Source organism: Phasianus colchicus, unplaced genomic scaffold (assembly GCF_987193195.1).
Source record: "Phasianus colchicus unplaced genomic scaffold, bPhaCol1.hap1.1 HAP1_SCAFFOLD_51, whole genome shotgun sequence".
Taxonomy (NCBI): Eukaryota; Metazoa; Chordata; class Aves; order Galliformes; family Phasianidae; genus Phasianus; species Phasianus colchicus.
The window spans coordinates 585,470-600,199 of NW_028325229.1; the positions used below are offsets into that span (position 1 = coordinate 585,470).

Consider the following 14,730-nt stretch of genomic DNA (forward strand, 5'->3'; position numbering starts at 1 on the left):
ACGTGTGAGTTTAGCAAAAGGAACCCATGAGCGATAGTTCCGAAACTTTCCGTTTCGGCTTCAGGGGGGAGAACAGCCTCGTTTCTCCTCCGGAACTTCGCACGGGGACACAAATGAACGCTTCTCCCTTCTGCCTCGATGACTGTGCCTCGCAAGAAGCCTCGATCGCCGAGGTTCGCTGCTTCGGAGCTGTTCCAGCCAGAACCGCAGCGACCGACCGCGAGGTACGGGGGTTTTCGCTCGGTCCCCTCACCCAGGATCCCCGAGACAACAGAGCGGCCGGGCAGCTCTGGCGAGAGCGGCTGACGCGGCGGGGACGTCGCCAGGGCAACGGCTCTGCATCCGCGCCCCCGCCGAGAAGAAGCCTCTGGGAGGGCAGCCTCGCGTCGCTGCCCACCACAGACGGAGAGGAGGAGTCGGGCTGTGAGGATCAGGCGGGCTGTTTCAGCGAGGAGAAACCGTAAGCCGCCCGTACGCGGGACTACACCGCAAGGAGGGTTGCGATCGCTGTCGGTGAGCGGTAAGTGCGGGGGCTCCCGTTAACGAGCCGGCAACGGGGCGAGGGCAGAGCCAGCAGTACCGGCAGCGGGGCGGGGCTGATCAGTCACACCCCATTAGGCTATCGAGTAGTGTTAGTGTGCCCCCAGATGGACCCCTGGGGGACAGCGCTGGTGACCGGCCTCCGCCGGGATGTGGAGCCACTGACAACAACCCTCTGGCTTCCACCATCCAGCCAATTCTCTATCCACTCGAGAGGCTGCTCCTCAAATCCATCTCTCTCCAATTAGAGATAAGGATATGGGGCGGGACCATGTCAAAGGCATCACACAAGCCCAGGTGCATGACATCAGTTGCCCCTCCTTGGACCACCAGTGCCGGCACTCCCAATGTAGAAGGCCACCAGATGGCTCAGGCACGATCTGCCCTTGGTGAAGCTGTGCTGGCTGTCTTGGATCGCGTCCTCATCTCGCATGTGTCTGAGCATCTCTTCCAGGAGCATCCACTCCAAGATCTCCTTGTGCTCAGAGCTCTGCCTGGCAACCATCTGCCTTCCTTTCCCCTGTTCTGGATTTCCCTTCCAGCTGTGTTCCCCGTGAAAAGGCAAATGGTTTCTCACTGTACAGCTGTTCCAGTCAAGCTTAATGTGGCCTTCAGACTGCCAGCTCAAATCTTTGTCTCAGTGCTGTCAGAGAGAGAATGTAAATGTTCCCCTTGTGGACGGCAGTGTTGGTTTGAAACTCCCTGCCTACAGTTACAAGCAAATCCACCTTTGCAGAGCTCCTGGCAATACAGTTCCCAGCTGCAGGCAGGAGTGCTCACAAGCCCTCTGGGGAAAGGAGAGGCCTTTCAGAAGCCCTCATGTTCCCTATGCCCCTGCCTGCTCCTCGTCCCCACAGAGCTCCCCTGCGGTTCTCCCACGGAATTTCTGTTGCTGGGAGGGAGCTATGGGGATACGAGGGGACACATCAATTCTTCTGCACAGGAAGTGTGCACGGCCAGCAGAGATGGCTGCCGTCCTGGGAATCCGCTCTTGGAGAGCATGGGCCTACCGGGCCTTGGGAGCAGCTCTTGTTGCCACCCAAACTCCTCTCTCAAAGCACGGCTCCATCACATTAGTTGATGGCAACAGACACGACACCAGCAGACCGACTGGAAATAAGGCCAATTTATTTTTATTGGGACTACTGCGTCCAGGGCTGGGGCCCCAGTACAAGAAAGACGCAGAGCTTTGGATCGAATCCAGAGGAGGGCCACTAAGATGATCAGAGGGCTGGAGCACCTCTCCTATTGAGAAAGGTGGAGGGAACTGGGCTTGCTTAGTTTGGTGAGGAGAAGGCTCCGGGGAGACCTCATTGTGGCCAATTCTTGAAGGGAGGATATAAAGTGGAGGGGGAACGGCCGTTGACGAGGCTGGATAGTGACAGGACAAGGGGGAATGGTTTTAAACTGTGGAAGGGGGGGCAGAATTTGGTTAGATGTTAGCAGTTCTTCCCGCGGAGGGTGGTGACGTGCTGGAACAGCTTGCCGAGAGGTGGGGGATGCCCCATCCCTGGAGGCGTTCTAGGCCAGGCTGGATATGGCTCTGGGCAGCCCGGTCTGGTGGTCGGCGACCCCGCACATAGCAGGTGGGTTGAAACTAGACGACCTTCAATGCCCTTTTCAACCTAGGCCATTCAATGAGTCTTTGATTCTACGATCTTCCATTCACAGGTGGAAATCTGGACAGCTTCCCAGCCCCCTTGCCGAGAGCTCCACCGCGGTCACCACCGTTGGCTGCACCTTCCCCTCTGGAGCGACGCGAGCATCGAGCACTACGGAGGTGAAAAGAACAGCGCACGGAGCGTTACGGGCTGAGCGCAGGCAAGTAGTGCAGGCTGGGCTCCAGCCCGGCTCTCAGGATCTGCTGCCTGTGGAGCTTACCAGGGGAGCTGCCGCTTCAGCTCCAGCTTCTGCCGGTTTCTTTCCGCTGTGCTGGCAAAAGCCTCTTGCTGATGGAGGTGCGGCTCCAACCTTTGGAGCACCTGAGCCACTCGTGGGGAAAGGAGGCTGCAGCAGGAGGAGAAAGTCATCCCTTGGGCTCTGCTGAGCCCCCCTGCCTCTCCCCTCACCCAGCCCAGCATCCCCGTGCTGCCGCGTGTCCCCACCCTTGCACCCCGCCAGAGTTTTTGGCCGGGCCGTGCCTGTCCCCGAGCTGCAGGGTCACAGCTGCCCGAGTGCCTCAGGCAGCCAGCAGAGCCCGCACACACTTACTCAGCATGCAGTGCCAGCTTGGTCGCTGTTCCCATTTTACTTCCCGGCAGAGGATCCACATCCTTCCTCCACCTCCTCTCCACTTGCTGTCCCCTGGGCTGGGCTGGAGGATGCGGAGCACGCATGCTCTGCCTGGCCATCAGCTGCCAAAGAGGAGACGCTGTCAGCAAAGTGGCTGGGAGCACGGGGCTGTTTCTCAGAAGCCCTCTGTCAAGGGCCCTGCAGCAGGCCTCGGCAAGCAGGAGACTTGGCCCTGCCAGCCCACGGCTGCCCGCCGCCCTTCCCTTCTCCCTGCAGGGCTCTCCCTGTGAGGTGCCAAGCTCTCCTCCCAGGGAGGAGCAGGCCAGCCCCTGCCATGCTGCACGGCGCCTGTCCCACTCCCCACCCCCTCAGTCCTGCTGAGCTCGCAGCCTGGCTCAGAGGATGGCGGCTGTTGCCAGCAGGCTCGATCCCTGACAGTACCTGGGGTGGACGCTGGTCCGCCCCTACGCTCCAGCCTTCCCACACCGCCCTTTCTGCCCGTGCTTGCTCTACTTGCTGCTGGTGCATGGGCCACGTGCGGTCTACTTCTTTCCACAATGCAGACACTTCCCGGAGCTCCTGCAGAGACACAGCAGCATACAGGATCAGCCTCAGCCCCTGGGACTTTCCTTCAGCTCCACGCTCCTGCTCCTCGCCTCTGGCAGCCGGTCAGCACTGTTTTGTCCCTGAAAGACCAGGGGCCCTAAAGGCAGGACGGGATCCGCAACTTGTAGCAAACGTGGCTCAGAGGTCGTATTCCACTCTCATGGCCCCTGCTCAAAATCAGAGTGCTGTGGCAGGTGGCAGGCCAGGAGGCGAGAAAAGATAGGGAAGGTGTGCAGCACCCTCCATCTACTGAAGAGGAGCTGAAGGAGCGGGTAGAAATGTGAAATGATGGCACCCCAAGGGCTGTGCTCCAGGTCACTGCACACACAGAGGCTTTTGCTTCCCTCCCTGTGGAAGCACTCAAGGCCAGGCTGGGTCAGGTTTAGAGCAACCTGGTCTAGAGACAGGTGTCCCTGCCTACAGCAGGGGATTGGAACTAGGTGGTCTGAGTGGCCCCTTCCAACCCAAACTTCTCTATGATTCTACCATTCTGTCATTTGTGCAGTCTCAAGCAGCACAGTCCCCGTAGCAAGGCAGGGCCGGTACCTGCAGCACCCTCTTAGACTCCTCTGTGGCAGGGAGTGCAGTGCTGGTCTGGGCAGGAGTAGATGCTTCCTTCTGTCCCGCTGTCTTCGTCCTGCGGGAGCTGCCTGCACATGGCGGGAGCGCGCTGCAAACAGACACAAGAGGAGTCTGCAGGAGCCCAGGGCACCTCAGTCTCCCCCCGTGCTCCCACAGCTGTAAAGATGGGCTCCGGTGCAGTGCGGAGAGACCCCTGAAGGGAGAAGAGCTTCTGCCATCAATGGGGATCAGCATTCAGCTCCCCCAGGGATCGGGGGCCAGGGTGGAACATGAAGCTGGTGTGTCTGCCTCGAGCAATTGTGCCACGTGCTTGCCATCCCTGGAGAGAACGGCTCCCACTGGGACACGTGTGTCAGGAGCCTTTCTGGGTGCTGAGAGCTGGCAGCTCCAAAGGGGAGGCTACTCCTACACGAGCACACGCATCTCCTTCTTCTTTTCACCCAAGGCTCTCACCTGGCAGAAGGCTCCTTCGCCACATCTTTCTGCCTTGAGCTTGGCTTGCGCTGCAGCAGCATGGAGGGGGGAAGTGTCTTCCGCCTCTGCAGCAGCCTGCCGGCAGAGCCCCCTGGAACCAAGACAGAAAGAAGTTCTTCAGAGCAGCCCAACGGACACAGCACGTGAACCTGGATCCAGCCACCCGGCACGGGACAGGGCCCACCTCCCTACAGCTGGGACCCGTTCCCTCACCTCTACTCATCTTCCGCTCTACTGCAGCTTTCTTTTCCGCGGCAACCTCTGCTCTGCTCTTTTCCACAGTGAGCTGAAACCTGGAAACAAAGAGTGACAACCCTTGAAGAAGGATGACCTCCTACCCATGCAGCTGTTGGCGGTATTTATCTATGTGCTATGCAAAGCGTGGCATCCTTTTCCTTCCTGGCCATGCCAAACCAGCACACGTAGCCCAAATTCCTCTGCACGTGCAGTCCATTCTCTCTGATGAGAATCGGGACAGCTTGGGCACCAGTAACACAACCATGATTCCCAGGAGCCAGACTTTCCAGGATTTCTACCCAACTGGATGCCGAGCACGGAGACCCAGCAGGGCACGTCTCAGAGGAGGAGGTGGGAAATAAGCCTGTCTCCTGGCCAGCTAAGTGCTGCAGAGGAAATGCGCTCACCTCGGGAACACCCGGATCCCATGGGCAGTGGTCTCTGGCCCGAAGTCAGCAGAATCTTCTGTCCAAAATCTCTGCAAAGGGACACAGACCTGCTGGAGGCTTGCCAAGGCCATTTTTTCATGGCTCTTCTTGACAGGAAGCAAGCCTGGCTCCCATGCCAAGAGAAAGCTGCTCTCCACCAAAGCCTCTTCCGTGAACATCAGAGCTTTGTTCTGCTCTGAAGGAGCAGGATGGCCAAATAGAGAGGCTGTGCAAGAGCACTGCCAGGCTTTCTGCAGGGGCAGAGATCCAGGAAATCTCTTTGCTAGTGGAGAAAGCCGTGGGGACAAGCATTGGACTGGCCTGCCACATCCAGGCTGGCCAGCAGTGATCTGATGGCGCACCCTCAAAACCTCCTCAACTTACAGTGCGGAACAGAGAAAGGATGGTGGCATTGCTTTCCAGCGTTGCAATGCAGCTGCAGAAGAACCTCATGAGGAGGAAGTCGTCTTGGCACGTCATAACGCCGATGTTCTTAAAGACAAATGAGACGGGCTCCCTGTTCCTCAGGAGGTGACAGTATAAGAGCACGCTCTCTCGCACGCAGCGCAGCACCACGTTCAGCGGGACGCCGGAGGCTCGCGAGAGCTGCCGGTAGTTGAGCGACTCAATCTTGACATCGTCTGCAAGGAGAAGGCACAGCCTCACTGCCACAGCAAGCCACATTCCCATGCAACATGATCGTGACCAAATCCCATAGAAAAGGTCTTTCGGAGAAACAGCTCTTGAGCTGTGGTTCCTTCGGGATGAACTCACGCTGTACCCCGAGCTTTGCAGACAATTCTCTGCTGCTCCCGGCCATTTCCAGAGAGCAGGGATAACACACCCAGCCAGACGTGGGACAGGAAGGGGAAGGTGGCTGCTGCCTTCTCACCAGGGATGATGTCATTGGGTGACTGGAGGTCCTGCAGCCACAGCACCCCGATGTCCAGCTGGAAGACAGGCCTTAGCACCGAAACTGCCTCTTCTTTGCTGTGGAATTGCTCTCGGACCCCAGCAAAGACCCCGAGCCCCGGAACCAGGACTCCCTGCACGGGGAAAAGACAGAAAGGCTGACGAGTGTGTACTTTAGGGGCGGCAAAAGCCACAAACATCAAGAGCATGGGGTCACTGCTCTCCGCCCTCCCCACTCCTGATGGACAGCAGGGTGAGATGGGGCTCTCTGGAAAGCTTTGGAAAAATCTGTGATCCCTGCAAGACAGTCACCTTCGCATAGTATTTCCCAACATCCTTTGGCTAGAGAAGAGCCCGGGCATTTACAGCACAGGGCTTAAGCCTGGGACTTATTCCCAAGGACATCCTTGGCATAGGGCCAGAAAAAATCCCCCACCCATTTCTCCCTTGGCTCTCCCCGTTCTGATCACAGGGCAGAGCAAAGCCCCTGCGTGTGCCGAACGTTTGCTCAGGGCAGCTCTGGCCTTGGGTTTCCCTCCCAGTTGGCCAACAGGCTGCTCTGGGCACCCGGCTTGGGCTCAGAGTGCTGCTCAGTGTGGTGCTCAGGGAGGGACTGCTCTGTGAGGCCCACACTCTTGGCGGGACTGAACCTCTCTCCAGGGCAAGGGCCACCAGCATACCAGCCCACCTTGTCCAGCTTCATCTGTTCCAGGATGTAATCAGACACGGCATCCCAGACCGCCACAATCTCTGCAAAGGAAAGAAAAGACATGTCATGCTCCAGGACAGCCTCTTCACAACTGCTTGGCAAGCTCCTCACACAGACAGTGATCGATACAGGCACACGCACACACCCCAGAAAAGCACCGCCATGGCTAGCGGAGCTGGGCTTTGCTCTGATTTCAGCCTTATTCAGGGCCCCGAGGGGAAACGGGGACATAGGAAACCTGTGGGACACAGGATGCCTTTCCTCCCAGAGCAGGAACCTACGGAAACACCTGTAGGTGTGTTCTCCCAGGGAAACCTGGTCTTGGACTGCCCTATCACAGGGGACTGAGCATGCCTAAAGGAACCTGGGGGCTCTGGGCAGCTCTACTATTGGGACCTGGCTGCCACGTGGTCCCCAGAAGAGCTGGACCCTTGGGCAGGGCTCTTGCAGCAGCCCCCAGCCATGCCCAGCCAAGCACAGAGAGCAGGAGCTGAGGCTTTGGACAGCTAACAGCCCCGTGCGATGCCTTGGGAAGGGAGTCCGGAAAGCCTTACCTTTGGTAGAGAGTTCCAGCAGCGTTGGGAACGTGTAGACCAGCTCCGAGCTGAGGCTCACAGTCCAGCAGCCTTCCATGTCGCTGGCCGACAGCCCTCAGCTCAGAACTAAGGATGCCCTCCACAAACAAGGCTCCTCAACCAACCAACAATTCTCCGCAAAGTGCCCCTGCTCCTCCACGTGTCAACAAAGGTCACCCAGTGCAGCCTTGCTGCCCCTGAGCCAACTCCTGACCGCAGAAGGACAGAGCCCCTGAGCAGTGCTGCAGCAGCGCCCAGGCCTTGCAGGGAAGTGCTGGCACTGATGCTGCCCTGCGGAAGATCTCCTTGTGATGCAGCGCATCGCACTGTGACATCAGCCCGGGTCACCTGGAGCTCTGTTGGGTCACTGGCATGGAGAGGAGATCTCCTCTTCCAGGAGGAGTTCCAGTTAACTTACTGAATTCTGTTATGAAAGAACGCAAGCCTAACTTTAATGGCTTAGTAAGAGAAGTTGTTTCACGTCTGCTTAATAAACAAAAACCTGTGCGTTCACAGGCACACACACACCTCACGAGGTTGAAATATCATTATTGACAGTCACCGTGGTTTACTCGGCAAATGGCACGAGAACTTGCCACGTGTCATACAGGCTGAAGCTGGTGAGCTGCTGGCGACGCACAACGATGATGACACTGCATCACGGCTGTGCCACGCTGATGTCACATGTGGTCTCCTCTGGTGGTGGCACAGAGTTCACCACCGTGTGTGTCCCCGTCCTCGTGGCAGACAATGATGGGCACCAGAGGGCTCCAGTGTCACTGAGTCCGGCTGTAGGCAGGCCTGGAGGGGTGACAAAGGACAGCAAGAGGCTCAGAGACAGCACGGTGACAACGCGGGGCCACCAGTGCCTACCTCTGTGTGGTGATCACAGCACAGGGAATAATGTCATCCAAGGGATGGTGACACACGAGTGATGGCGACACCGGATGACGGTAACAACAGTGACAGCCAGGGATGGGGACACTGCATCACGGCTGTTCCACATCGAGGTCACCCTGTGTCACGGTGTTACCTGAAGACAGTGACACTCGATGACACCCAATGGCATCCAGTGAAGGTGATACCCAACGATGGTGACACCACCAACCCCATGTCACACCCCACGTGTCCCCCAACTGTCCCCAGCCCCCCTCCCTGTACCCCTCCTCGTCACCTCTTCAATGAGGATGGCACCGCGCTGCAGTTGTGCCACCATGGCAGGGGGGACAGCTTGGGACAGTCATGGACAGCCAGGGTGACAGCGACACCAGGCTCCAGGAGCTGTAGGACGCTGATGGGGCTCTCGAGGTAGACGGGTTGGTACGGCCCCAGATTCCATGGTTACAGTGACAGTGTGGACTTCGGGACAGGCGGTTGTCCCGGTGCTGGCATCCGGTGCTGGGACCGGGGGGGGGGGGGGGGGGCAGACAGGTGGACCCTGGGGGTCAAAACGGGGGAGGCACAGAGGGGAGGGGTGGGCACCTTCGGCCCACGGAGCCGAGCGCGTTCCACCGCCGCCTCCTCCTCTCCCTCCCTCCCTCCGCCGCTCGGGCGCGTAGCGCTTCCCCACGCCGCTCTTCCTTCCCTCCACCCCCTGCCGCTCCTCCCTTTTCTCCCCCCGGCCCCCTCCGGGCCCCGTCCTCCCTCCCCACCGGCTCCGCTCCCTCCCCCGGCTCCCGGGGGTCTAGCCGAGCTGCCCTCCCCCTTCACCGCCCCTACCCGGCACCGCGCCCCTTTCCCCGGGCCGTGCCGGGGATTACGCGCAAATCGCCTCGGCCTTAACCCTGTTTGCGGCCGCTCGGGCTGTCGGGGAGCTCCCGGGGTGTGCGGACGGCCCTTCACGCCGCCTCTCCGTTGCCCCGGACCGGACCGGACCGGACCGGCGACCCCCGGCCCTCATCGAGCGACCTTCGAGCTCGGCGCCCCCTAGACTCGCAGGAGGGGCCCGAGGGGGTGAGAGCATAAAGGGCAGCCCTACTGAGCAGCCCCTTGCCCCCGCTGGGGGATCTGGGCTCAGCAGCTGGTCCCGCGTATAGGGCGAGCACTGCGATGTAGTCCTTCGAGGCATGGGTCGGGACGCGATCCGTGGCTGGGACGTGGGCTGGGACATGGGCCCTGCGTTAAATGCAGAGCAGAGATGGACACCGTGTGCATCCGTTCATGGGGGCACCACGCCTTAAGGAGCAGCACATTTCTCTGCCCTCCACCAAGCCTTTTATTGACACACTGAGTGTTTACTTGGAGGCTTCTCAGTTTACGAGTTACCAGCATACCCTTGAACCAGCATACCAGCCAACGTCTCATGGCTCTTCAAGTGGAGCTCATGTCTCCTACAAACTCAACCCTTTCACTGATTGTTTTTTTCCTCTTGCTGTACAACAGCAGGGTATGTGAAAGAGCAGAATTTCAGAGGAGATAGGAAACAAAGCTCCATCACCACGTGAAGCCACGCTGTTCTTTTCTCCAGCATTGCTGTGTTGCTTTCGTTCCAGCCTGCCCTTTTGAGTTCACAGCTGCCAGGTTTGATCACAGAAAGTAATCACTGGGTTGTCTACTTGGTAAGTGCAAACATCAGGAAAGCAGTTGGAATTCACAAGAATAGAAGAAAGGAAATTGCATTGCTAATATTTAAAGATATAGTCATTTTCTTTGTGGTTTTAGGCTTTCATACAGAGCATTAGGATACTGCAAACTGAGGGTAGTTTGCAAGAAGTAGCAATTTTTGCCTCTCCTGCCCTCCCTCTCAGTAAAAAGGTGAAGTACCTTCTGTATTTTACTAAGCCTACTAAGTTAAAGTGGTGCACCACTAACTCAAGCCCAAAGAAGTGCTGCAGTGGTATAGCTCATCGGGAGACTGAAACTGCTGCAGCTCTTCCAGCAATAGAAAAAAAGAACTATTTTTGTTGACCGTGAGTTTATGAGTGGTCTGTTGTTGAATTGCTTTTGTTGAAGGGTTGTAACCTCAGAAGGGAGCAAGCCAGATGACTGACAGCAGGTTACTTTTTTGATGATGGTGAGAAATTGCATGTGGTTGTCCGAGGATGTTTGGTCTCCTTCCCTTTACCCCCAGGTGAGAGATACTGCTAAGGAATACCATCCTACAAAAGCCTGTAGACTAAGAATTGGTGTCAGAGTCATATTAGCTCCCCTACTTACCACGTGATGCACTGGATAATCACACGACTGCTGTTCTGTATCCTTTGACATCATCCAGCCTCTGTAGCCATGGCCATGCTTTGTGGCAGAAGTGGTCTGCTATTAAATATTTGTCATCCTTGCACCCTGCTGAACCACAAAAGCCAAAAACAAGAAACAAGACTCTTATTTAAGCTACTTCTTCAGCTCCAGCCCTATACATATTCTACTACCTTAAAGTTCAAACCGGTTCTTGGTGTCCCTTTTGCCCCATTTTTTATTTCATATGCCTTAAATCTTACAGCTGTGACTAGATAGATAGACAATTTTGTTCACCTCATTTCATCCCCTGGAGTTCAAAACTTAGTTTCCATTAGTGGAAAGCTAGTATAGGCCCCTGAAGACTACAACAACCTACTTAAGCTTAAGGTATGTTTCAAGGTCGTGTTGGATAAGGAGGAAAGAAATCAGCTCCTACTAGCTAATGAAAACTGCAATGTCATTTCAGATCAGGCCTGCCAGTTTGGGCTCCAAGATGCCAAATTTGTTTTTTCACTTCTTTTTGTTCAGGGGATAGATTCAAACCTGCTGACAAGCCTGCCCTTAGTGATTTCCCCTCATGTGAGCTTTGCTCACCCTATCTGAGAGCCCCATTTTACAGAGACCAAGGTCTGTGCACTGCTTGACAGAACTAACTGAAAATCACAGGCCAAGTACTCCTCTAAAAACATGTAATTCTGTCAAAGCAGACATGGAATTTGAGGACAGGTGTCAAAACCACAGGATTATTTATTTATTTCTTTGTTTATTTTTAGGGGCATGCTGCTGTGTTTGCAGAGGGGCAAGAGAACTGAAGGCAAGGGAACTTAAGTTGAGGAGGTGCTGCCCACTAAAATAAACCATGGCACCTGTCCCCTGAAGGAAGGGGGTGGTGGTCTGGGAGGAAACCTTCCAGAGGTCTACGGTTGAACCAGATGATATTCATGGCCTTTTCCTACCTTAACGATTCTGTGAGTCCAGAATTCAGAGAGCAATCTTCACAGCTGGCCTGGGAGCAGGAAGTGAGCATATAGCTGGTCTGCCAAACTGCATCAAAACATCTCCATGAGGGGAGATGGAGTTTGTTTCATTTCATCCTGGTTTTTTGACTTCGTTCCAAGTTGTGTCTTTGTGTGTTGTTTTTATTTTCTTTTCCTTCAAGTTTTTCCACTTAGTCTAGACGTTTGGGTTTGAATTTCTCAGTAGTCCGCTGTATACGCTGCGTTCAAAGATGTCTCATATCCTTCTGTCTCTTCTGTTCCCTGCCCTTAATGACTCAGTGAGAACTGGATCAACAGAGTGAATGCTTCATTATTGACTTTTTTTTTTTTTTTTTTTTAAACATGAAACGCATTGAAAATAGTAACACATGCCTGCCTTCTCTAAGCAAAATATTTTGGCTGTGTTGGACACGCTGAAACATACAGATTTTGAATTCAATGCAAATGTTTTGTTTAGACATTGACAACAAAACCCCCATCTCTTGAAGTACTTCCATTCTTCATGGAAAACAAACAAACAAACAAACAAAACAACAAAAAAGCCTTTCCATTGAAGAACTTGCCATTTTCTTTCCCTAAATTGAGGCAGGAAGACCTTAAAACAATGATTTTTCTTCATATTTTTTTTTTCCAGCATTGCCTTCAGCATGTACCATATAAAGAATATATGCTAATGTTCATCAACTGATGCTAGCATCAAATTTCCTTCTTTTCTTGGCACATAATACGCACGCCTACTTTGAGTAAATTCTTCAAGGAAATGTTGCTCATTCTCCTCATAGTAGATATGCCAGTTGGATTCTTTTCTGTTAAGTAATTTTGGATGACATCCAAAGGTAAGGTTTGATCAACGGGGTAACGGGGTAGTTCCTGCCAGACAGATAGGTGGTAACAACCCACAGGAAATGGATTACAAGCAGAGAAAAAAGCACTTAGTTTTCAACCCTTCAGATAGAGCCAAAGTAACACAATGGGTTAAGGAACACATTTAAAACTAAAGGTATGTTTTATTATTGGCCAAATCCTGATACCTGTCTTGAAGCCCGCTCCTTTCTCTTTGTGAGGGCATTCAGACAAAATGCTGTAGAAGTTCTGGATTTCTCCCACTTCACAGTGTCTGTTGCTTGGGAATATTTCGTGCAAGGAACCTGAAAAAATGCTTTCGCCCACACTTTCTTCACAGGCTTTTTCCACCTTGTGCTTTTTCTTGTCGTTATTATTCCTCTTGTTACTGTAATTGCTGCTTCTGTATGTATCTGTACAAGACAGGATGCTTTTAAACAGTTCCCCACTGTTTTCAGTGTCACAAGGTGGAAGTTATTAATGCAGCTGGCAGGAATGTGTCTGTTGCCTTAGGGAAGGGCTGCAGGAAGCAAGAAATTGCAGTGAGAAGAAAGCCCTGCCCTCAGAAAAGAATTTTAGTGAAGGACCAGCAGAGGTATGGAGGGACAACCCACCTGCCACTTCATTGCCTTCTTCTTGTTTTACTTCCCCTTCTCAGTATTTTTTCTCAGATGTTAGCATCTCCTACTTTCTCTGTTGTTCTACTGACTTGATTCGGAGATATCTAGCAGGAGGTTGATGTGTTTCTCATTCAGTATTGTCAGGGCATTAGGAAAAGTATTAACAGCAGGTTGTGTGTTTATGGCCTCAAGTTGTGCCAGGAAGATTCAGATTGGACATTAGGAAAAATTTCTTCTTCAAAGGTGTGGTTAGATGCTGAAATGGGCTGCCCAAAGAGATGGTGGAGTCACCTTCCCAGGAGGTGTTCAGAAAACATTTAGATGTCGTACTGAGGGACATGGTTTAGTGGGGAAATATTGGTGGTAGGTGGATGGTTGGACTGGATGATCTTGAAGGTCTTTTCCAACCTTGGTGATTTGATGATTTGATGATGATGAAGAGGACTACAGTGATCAGAATGGGGGAACTGGAAGGGGGAAAAAGGGGAGGGGAGGCGCAACCCCGGGGGTCACACAGAGCGACGGGGGAGGTTGTGGGCGACCAGTGGCGGGGGGAGGGCAGGAGGGCAGTGAAATACACGGGGCGGGGGAGGCGGGGAGACACAGGGCAGCTGCCCCCGCCGAGCGGAAGCCCCGAGCGCCACAGAGACCCCGCGGGGCCAACGCAGAGCGGCACGTGGCCCCCAGCCCCCTTAACCCCGGCCCCGCCCCGGTGCCCCCCCCGAACACCCACCTGTAGAAGCTGAGGCGGCGCTCGGAGCCCCGGGGTGCGCCGCCCCACTTCCGCACGGCCGCCTCCTCCTCGGGTCGCGGGGCTGGTGACGTCACCCAGCGGGGACGGCGCGGCGCACGCGCTGAGGCGCTGTCGCCACGGGGACGCCATCACGCATGCGCTGTCGCCGGGGGGGCGGCTTTACGCGCTGCAATGAGGGAGGGCGCGCCGTCTCCACGGCATCAGATGGAAAACGGCGCTTGGAGACTGCAGCTGCGGGGCAGCAGCTCAGCACAGCGCTGCCGATGACTGGAGCCGAGCGAGAAGCGGACTCCGCTGGGCCGGACTCCGTGCCGGGCTCGAACGCGCCTCGATCCGCGCGATCGCTCCCTCTCTTCCGGGGCTGCCCGGCTCAGCCAGGAGCCGCTCCCGGACACCGGGCGGGTCCCGCCTCTCGCGGTCAGCCGCCGCTTCTCGCAGCCCGGCAGCGCCTCGCCGCAACGACGGAGGACGGCTCGGTTCCCCCTCCGAGGACAGCCGGATTCTGACGGGGGACGGACGGGGCCGGCGGCGGTGCCCCCGCGCCGCCTTCCCCCGACCGCGCGGCGTCCCCGAGGGCGGCGGCGGGGCAGCGGGGCAGCGGAGCGGCGGAGCGCCGCTTTCCCCGCACGGAGCCCCGCGGCTCCTCCATCCCGCCGGCGCCATCGGCATCACCATGGCGGCGGCCCCGCGTCCGCAGCCGCCATTGGCGGAGAGCCCGCGCTCGGCCCCGCCTCCTCCGCTCTGCCATTGGTCGGTGCGCCGAACGGGGCGGGCGCTCCGCGCGGGGTCCTTTCTGTCCGCGGGCGCGCCGTCATTGCGACATCACCGCGCGCGTTCCCATGGCCCCAGCCCGGCTGCCCTCGCGATGCCTGCCGTCGTGCGCCCGCTCCGCTTCCGGGGCCTCGGCTGCGGCTGCGGGAGGAGGGCGGGGACGTGGGGGACCTCAGCGAGGCCGGGCCCGCCCCGCCCCGCTCCGCCCCGCCCCGCTCCGTGCGGGCCTTGCTGGAGAGCGGCGAGCGCGGGCTGGCGGCCGCCGGCAGGTG

At 56.3% G+C, this 14,730-nt stretch overlaps 1 protein-coding gene across 9 annotated transcripts; it reads right to left on the bottom strand.

Annotated features, from left to right (window-relative positions):
* Positions 1-1,664: 1,664 nt before the first annotated feature.
* LOC149911936 (uncharacterized) lies at positions 1,665-14,273 on the bottom strand. Of its 9 annotated transcripts, none has more exons than XM_090133053.1 (17): positions 12,502-13,648; positions 11,429-12,340; positions 10,452-10,577; positions 8,470-8,693; positions 7,824-8,328; positions 7,275-7,740; positions 6,700-6,761; positions 5,992-6,145; positions 5,484-5,740; positions 5,079-5,149; positions 4,648-4,727; positions 4,414-4,525; positions 3,925-4,048; positions 3,214-3,351; positions 2,752-2,894; positions 2,422-2,547; positions 1,665-2,312 (listed from the first exon to the last, which is right to left on the bottom strand). In XM_090133053.1, exons 6-17 carry the CDS (start codon positions 7,351-7,353, stop codon positions 2,192-2,194), a joined length of 1,467 nt encoding a protein of 488 aa, XP_089989179.1. In that variant the 5' UTR covers positions 7,354-7,740; positions 7,824-8,328; positions 8,470-8,693; positions 10,452-10,577; positions 11,429-12,340; positions 12,502-13,648; the 3' UTR covers positions 1,665-2,191. The 9 variants fall into 9 exon arrangements, with proteins under 9 accessions (XP_089989179.1, XP_089989176.1, XP_089989183.1 ...); XM_090133050.1 differs by having other exon boundaries at positions 10,452-10,580; XM_090133057.1 differs by lacking the exons at positions 11,429-12,340; positions 12,502-13,648 and adding an exon at positions 13,667-14,273.
* Positions 14,274-14,730: the final 457 nt, after the last annotated feature.